This window comes from Tupaia chinensis, unplaced genomic scaffold, assembly GCF_000334495.1.
Source record: "Tupaia chinensis unplaced genomic scaffold, TupChi_1.0 Scaffold000164_1, whole genome shotgun sequence".
NCBI lineage: Eukaryota > Metazoa > Chordata > Mammalia > Scandentia > Tupaiidae > Tupaia > Tupaia belangeri.
The window spans coordinates 2,774,918-2,783,136 of record NW_006159638.1 but is presented as its reverse complement, the minus strand read 5'-3'; the positions used below and the strand labels follow the sequence as shown (position 1 = coordinate 2,783,136).

At 36.5% G+C, this 8,219-nt stretch overlaps 1 protein-coding gene across 3 annotated transcripts in view; it reads right to left on the bottom strand.

Moving 5' to 3' along the window:
* ST6GALNAC3 (ST6 N-acetylgalactosaminide alpha-2,6-sialyltransferase 3) overlaps window positions 1-8,219 on the bottom strand; it is a 612,627-nt gene that overhangs the window by 175,929 nt on the left and 428,479 nt on the right. Inside the window, exon 4 of one of the 3 annotated variants that reach the window (XM_006146061.3) lies at window positions 6,115-6,255. The exons of the other annotated variants lie outside the window; for them this stretch is intronic. Coding sequence (XP_006146123.1) covers window positions 6,189-6,255 — 67 coding nt within the window. The 3' untranslated portion in view covers window positions 6,115-6,188. Of the gene's footprint in view, window positions 1-6,114; window positions 6,256-8,219 lie in introns of those variants that run through there. 3 annotated transcript variants of the gene reach the window in all.

Genomic DNA, 8,219 nt, shown 5'->3' with positions numbered 1-8,219 from the left:
CGGCCACGCTGCAATCCCTTCTCCTCCATTCTTCTCTCGGGATCTTGGGCACGCACGCACACACGCCTGGCATGAGTTTTAAGCCACCGGGTCTGGGACGTGAACCACGGTCGACTACATGGGAGTCCAGCTACATAGCCATTATGCTAACTGCTGGTCCCAAGCTATGATTCATTTCTATCCAACAATATTATGATCTACGATTCTATCGAGTCAGTCACAGAGAATCACAATGCTAGGTACACAGTAGTAATGAAATGAATACTCTGATTTGTTGCTAACTCTAGGTTTTAGACGTCCTTAAGGATCTTTTCTTGAAAAAGAAAAAAAAAAAGTATTAATGACAGGATCCAAATCATTACTGTTAACAGATCATCAATTTTGACCCTGGCATGTCTTTGTAGAATGGAAAACATATTTTCACTTTTTTACTTCAAGATGGTGACATCTTAGTTGTACATTGTCCAGCCACTTCTCACTTAAGGACCTACCTGTGTAATGACTTTCAGACATGACTAGTTCTCTTATGACCAGTTTCCAGCAAGGGGAATTCATTTTCTCTGTCTTTGTCTCATTCTTACAACCAGTTAGTATTGGCAATCATGCAAGACTATGTATTTCATTTTTAAATTTGTATTTTATTGTGCACCCATAGTAGTATTCAGAAGAAATAGGAACAATTATGCTGGAGTTAAATTATTGTGTTGTGGTGTATCTTGTTGCTTTCTGGCATTTCTGTATGGATACAATTATATCATTCTAGTGTGGTATCTATTGAAAAATGCATGTGGTGGACATACCACGAGACATTCCCCTTTTATTGACCAGTATGTTTAACAAACTAGTGATAGGAATAGAACTCAGTCATTAAGTGAGGAGTGCCTGTAGCCATAATAATAATAATGATAAAAATTATCAAATATAATTGTGTAAAATTGTACTTTATATAATAATAATTATTATTATTGTATAAAACTGCCAGGGCCAGCTGGTGGAGCAGCAGCTAAGTAGCTGGATCTCACATGACTGACTGTGCAGTTTGAGTCCCTGAACCAGTGGCTTGAAAAACCCGCTAGGTGCGTGCTTGTGCTTGGATGCCAAAAAACCCAAGAGAAGAATGAATGAGAAGGGACTCCAGTATGGCCATCCTCCCTGGGGGGTGATTTCTAACTGCTGCCTCCTCAACTCTCTCAGTCTGTCTCTCTGATGATCACATGCACTCAATAGCAAATTAAAAAGAAAAAAAAATTTCTAGGTACCATAGAAAAGTATAGTTTCACTGCAAGTAAACAGTGATGATTAATGCTGTAAATGCCACGCTGCTGGCCCAAATATTAATGAGGAAATGCTAGAGGAGAAAGGGGTCATTTTCATTTGCACTTACCTGAAGAAATGGCTCCATTAACACAAGAAATCAAATACCCGTCAGAACATTTCAAACTTATTTCATTCCAGGAGCTTGCTACAAACTGGTCACAACTACTCAATATTCCCATGCTTGCATTACATTGCCAAGGCTTTGGCTGTTCTGAAATAAAGCAACCACTCACCTCCACCTCACCTGTTGTTAAATCAGAGGGCTTTATACATCATTCATACGCCTCCTGGTGTTATTTATTGTGAATCTTTCTGGCTCAAGTCACATTTGATCAACGTGCTGAGAAACAAGCATTCCAGCCACTAAACAAAAGTCTTACAAGAAGAGAAATTATTTGAAACATGTTCTGGATTCAGCTTACCTTAATACAGTTAACTGGATTAGCTGTCAGGGATATATGTCTCTTTGTGAATTATTTGATAAATTTGTGATTTTCTTCCTCAGGGTTCTGAATTTAATTCATTCAATATTTACTGAATGCCTACACTATGCAAGATACTGTGCTAGTCCTGAGGCAAACCCATGTTTTGTACTATTAGATACCTTCCTTCACACCCACCAGGAAGGAACAAAAATGTAAATTGTGAGAATATGCAGGAGGAAACAAGAGAAAGTGTGTCATGTTAGGGTAGCAATAAGAAGGGGAAAAAAAGCCTTTCAACAATAGTCTGTTGATAAAGAAAAAAATATTTTTGGCTGAACTCCAGGCTGAACCATTGCAATGCATAACCAGAAAAAATTTACAAAAACAGATGTAATAATTGTGTCCCACATGAATAACATTCTGTTACTATATAGCTGCTAATATTGTAATAATCAAGAGGTTACTCTTTTGTGAGGCTTTCTCTTTTAAACTGCCAAGGTAGAAAAAGCAAATGAATCCATATCAACATCAGTGGAAAAAAAAGACCTTTTTTTTTTTCATGTGTGGCTTCATATAATAGTTCTTCTTTCTCTCCCTCTTACCTTCCCATCCTTCCATCTTTTCCATATTTCATAAATATTTACCCCAAACTGTTTAAACAGATTAAACAGGGAGAAATGTCTGCAGCTTTTGTTACTGTCAAATTATACTGATTAATGATTTAATACACTGGTCTATCATACCCTGTCAGGAATACCAGAGTCCCTCAATCTCAGTTGAGATGATATGAAATCCTTAAATATTATAAGCAAAGATAAAATCTTTCAGGACCAGTAGATGGCATAATGGTTACGTCAACGGACTCCCACGTTGTCAACTGTGGTTCAAGTTCTGGATCGGGCGGCTTAAAATTCATGCCTGGCACGTGTGAGCATGCATGCCCAAGATACTGAGAGGAGAATAGAGAAGAAGGGATTGTGGCTTGGCCATCCCCCCCTCTTGGAGGGGGTGATTTTTGCTTTCTGTCTCTATATCTCTCTCTGTTTCTCTGGCGAGTGCACATACCATATAGCAAAAATTTCTCTCTAAAATAAAGAACCAAAAAAAAAAAAAAGAAAATCTTTCAGTGAATGTGAGTAAAGAATAGGAACAGAATCATGAGTAAATCCCCAGTTTATTACTACATTTAGACAGGTAGTTGAAAGTGTCTTGAGAGTTCGCATCATTTCTTTAACTTCAGGGCTTACATATTTATTGATGGGAAGCATACACATAAGGGGATCATTTCCTTCAGTATATGCTTGAGCTTCACAAACAAAAAGAACACCATTGTCATTTTCAGGGTGTTCTATATGATAAGAAGTGAGCCTAAAGGATTTTTGTTCCTTATTGTACAGAGAGTTGACATCAGACACTTCAATGTTCCCCAAACAGCTACATAAATTGCAGGCATAGAAGTATTTAGGGGCAAAGTCTATCTAGTTGTTAGGCAGGACTTAAATGAGAATTTATATTGTCTGCTACTTAATGTTTTTTAGGATTTAATGAACTGAAGACCTCTTATGAATAGGCAAACACTGAGGTAAATTTACCCTCACTCCCTCTGCTTACCTCTGTAGAACTGAAAGGAAGAAGAATGGAAGAAAGGAAGGAATAAAGGAAGAGGGAAGGAAAAATTGATTTACTCTTTATAAATAATGCCATAATTTTAGCATAAAAAAGTTTGGGGCCAGATGGTAAGACAGAGGTGGAACATGCCACTCTGCAAGGCTGACCCACATAGGAAGGTTCCAAGTTCACAACTAGAGACCTTCCTGAGTACACCAGGTGTAGGTGTGTCCATGATCCAAGGCTGCCTGGAACTGGGTAGACGTGGCATCAACACCTTGTTGGGATGCTGTCTCCCTCTCTCTCTAGTTCATGGACAAAATAAACTTGAAAGTTTCAGAAAAATACTAGAGTATCAAGAAGAATGTATGTATATCAATACCAATATTTGGCATTGTGATACAACTACTCACTAGCAGAGTTACATTAAAACTGAACACTAAGGGGCCAGACAGTGGTGTAGCAGTAAAGTGCTATGCTTTGAGAGACAATCCTACGCAGGAAAGTTTCCTGTTCAAGTCTAGAGATTTCACTGAGTAAGCTGGGCATCTGTGCCCATGATTCAGTGTTGGCCAGAGGCTGGGAGTGGAAAGTGGCATCAAGAACATTCTGTTAGGAATGCTCTCTCTCCCTCTGTATCTCTTGCTGATGAAAAAAAAGAAAGAAAAAAAATTAAAAACAAAACAAAACCTAAACACTATGGTAGATTTTATCCTATTGACACAATCACAATTGTATTTAATTTTATTGTAATGTATATGTTGACAATTTCTAAAATTATTTCAGGCTGTTCATTTGGGTAACTATATTAAATTCAATTTAAGAAACAATTATTACAAACAACTTTACCCTAATTATTCCAGTAATACACATGTATAGGGAAAAGAATTAGAAAGTATTGACATGAATAGAGAATTAATTGTCTGCTATCTCAACATCTAGGTGACTACTATCAATAAGTTTATTTGTTCTTTTTATGTCCTTTTTCCTATAAATGAAGGTATAAAAATCATAACTTTGTTATAAACATTTACTCAGATTCATGCATATTTTTATACTTTATTTTCAATGCTTACTTAATACATCATCATATGCTTTATTTAACTGATTCCCTATTGTTTGGTATTTAGATACTTTCCAAAAGGACTTTTCTACAAAGGGTCTGATTCAAGCCTGGGTGGAATAAATCACCTACACTCATAATTCTGTTCTTTTGGTACAGAATTCTTCCTACAAAGCCTGTTTACCCCACTTTGATCAGGACATTTCATATTTCGTGGCCACAAGTTACACTGTTTCAACATGTTAAAAGAAAAGATTTCTCTCTAAGCTATCTGATGAGATGGCACAACTTGTGGTGCCATCATTAAAAACCCACAAAAGACGGGACCAGCAGATGGTGTAATGGTTACGTTGCGAACTCTCACATGGCTGACTGTGGTCTGAGTACTGGACCTGGAGACTTGAAACTCACACTGGGTGCATGTGCCTGTGTGCCCAAAATCCCAAGAAGAGAATGGAGGAGAAGGGATTGTGGCATGGCCATCCCCTTGGGGCGGGGTGGTGGTGGTGGTGGTGATTTCTTGCTTTCTGTCTCTCTAGTGAGCACATATGCCCTATAGGAAAGTTCTCTCTTAAAAAAAATAAAAATAAAATCAAACAGAAAAGAACAATAATGTGAAGTTTCTTTATGTTATTTAGTTTCTTTTTTTTGCATATTTGATCATTTAAATGTCAATTCTCTAAACCGTTGATACTTTCAGTCATCCATGATCGATGATATTCTAAGGAAAATTACAATAAAAACTTTTCTATTGATATCAACTTTCACAGTCAAGTAGTTTTTAGATCCTAATTATTGTCAAACACAAAATAACATCATAAAACTAAAATGAAATTTAAAAGCTAAATATAAACACATTTTAGCAAATATTACTCCTCATATATATGCAATAATTTTGTATGGTAGTAGTACTTTTCACTGGGCCCTATATCATAAAATTTTACATGTTACAAATTACACTTCCTATATGTAACCTATGATAGATTTTTAAAAATTGACCAAAGGAGTTTCCATGGTTGAGTTCTTGGGTTGTTTCTAACTTGTCACTAATATAAAAATCTTTGCAATGAAAATCTTAGCTTTTTTTTAAGTTCTTCTAAATGATTTCCTTACACAAAATCCCCAGAAGTATAATTATAGCATCAAAGGATATGGGCACTTGATGTATTGCCAAAATGCTTCCCAAAGAAATTGCATTGCTTTTCACAATAGTGCGAGTCCAGCAACTTCACCAATATTATACCAGTCGTGAGTAGTACATTTTAAAAATGTTTCCTAATTTGACAGATGTAAAATGGTAACTGCTCATGGTTTTTAATTTATGTATTTCTATGGGCTGCTCTCTCAAAAACCCTGGGGAGCTATGTTCAGGATTCTCCTGGGCATGGTGTACAGACTCGCAGTCAGAATAAGCAGATATATAAATAAAATGGGTCACTCAAGAGCAATTCCAGTTCATTGAGACATCTCTCCTCTCCTAAATAAAAGATGATCTAGGGAGTTGAAACAAGTTTGTATCTCTTTATATCTGAGACTGTGTCATCATCACAATGATTTAACTCAACTATTTAAAACTGAAGGTCAGTTTTTCTGGAGACTAACAATATTCAACCTAGATTTATTTGAGATTAGGGCTATTACAAACCATGACAGGGAGAAATGTTTGTTATGGCACAATTTATTTTTATATGAGCATCCTTTATACCAAGAGTCATAAAGCATTTTACAGTGATGCATAAGCTAATGGTCCTTGTAGAATGCTGATTTTTCAATGTTTATTTAACGTGATGAAAAATGGGTTGTTTCATTTTCTGGAAGGTAACAGCTGATGTTCCAACAACTCTGTTAAAGAAAATAATCCTAGAGGTTAAGAATGACTCTAGACCTGGAACATCCTTATTTATTCTTTCTTAATGCCTCACATAGAACCAAGGAAATACAACGTTGTTGCGAAAACAAAGAAGAAACAGAAATAGGAAAGAAATATCTGTCTCTCTAACAGGGAAAATCTGCCATTCAAGTAAGTATTTTTCCCTAACACAAGTGAAAAATACTATCCTACCTTTTCTAAGTTTGCAACCTCTCAGTTGCTCTCAGTGTGTGGCTAGCATGACAGTTAAATGATAAAGTAAGACAATTTTAATTTTACCATCTCAAATACAGCAACCGATCCCCAAGGAATGAGAAAGAGGAATCAATGGCTCTTGCTGTTGAATGTTTGTGGCCTGTGGTATTATTTTCATAAATTAAGTTTTATAACTGACTGAATTGCTTTCTTCTGTTTTTGTTTTGTTTTGTTTTGTGTCCCTGCCCCCCAGAAAGTCAAACCATCCTAACTCCCCATTGAGATGACACTGCCAGTTTATCAAATAGATGTTTTGGATTTCTCTTTTCTTTGAGCTCCAATCTTTCACCTAGTGAAGAAACTGAAAAATGCTTGCTTACTGGGAAGTATACCTAGGGCTCTTCTAAAACCACATGAAAGTGATTTAGCCAGGCAACAGTAAAGCCTTTTCTTCTCCAAGGATACAATTTTAAAATCTGAAATTAGGAGAAAGGCTCATTGAGTGATAGGGCAAATGCTGAATAGCTAAAAAGCAGAAAAGTCAATTTTTGATTTTTATTCACTTGAGATTTCTCCCAGATCCTTTGCTAATATGCAGCTCATTCATTTCTTCTCCTCCTTTTTCATAGCTCATGCCCTCTATCCCCACCCCCACCACCACCGCCACCACCACTGGAGAGGAAGGAGATGAATCCCAATCAGATGTCTTTGTTCAACTTACATTATAGAATACCTAAATTTTAAAATTATGTTTGAATCCTTGATAGCTCAAATGTGATGCCAATTTTTTATAAAGTTGATGTAAAAAAACAAGTTTTTGGGAGTTGATACACTGGAAGAAACCTTTCTGAGTTAGATGGAAGGGTTTAGTTAGTTCCAATCTTTGCTTTGAAAATTACTAGGCAAGTTGCTTAAGCTCTTTTACCCCCAGCTTCTCCACCTATAAAATTGAATTAAGAGCTACCTCATAGAGTAATGCGATTGAAAAGAGAGAGAGAGAGGGAGAAAGAGAGAGAGAGAGAGAGAGAGAGAGAGGAGAGAGTCATTAAAAATTCTAGTGTGATATCTGTCAAGGACAATGATATACACAGGCAATGAACGAATGGACACTGACTTTGCTATTAGTCTTGCCAGGTGTTTAAATTATTACCACATCCTGTTTATTTCAACTGGAAAAAGATGGAAACACTTAAAATAGGATTCACAAAGTGGAAGCTAGTGGTCAATTTGTCAGCAGGGTGGTGGGTTCTTTTAGCCTTCTGCAAGACTTTTTTGGGTATTTACCTCCAGCTTGTCCACAAAGCCTAGTGAACAGAGTAATTAACAATAAAGGCTCTGACCCCTTCAGAGGTCATGATCAGCCTCACTCACAGTGGTAAATAGTTATCAAGCTATTCAAGAATCAAATTTAATAGAAATAAAACATCTTTGTAGTAACTAGAGGTTTTGGTTTTAAATACTTCTACATATTGATTAGTAAGATGGCTTCCTGGAAGCATATATTAAAAATAAATATGTCTTTTGAAATTATTTCCACTGCGTATGGCAGAAAATTAGCTAAAGTATAAGTCAAGAGCACCGAAAGCTCCTGTAGAAAAACGTTTAGAATTGAACTAGTGCTCAGAGGAATGCCAAAGAAATTATTTAGAAAGGTGTGAGCAGGGAGGAGCAAAATCACAAGGGATGTTTCAATACCCCAGACCTAGTAATAGGCAAAGATGTAAGGAGAAGAGGAAGAGCG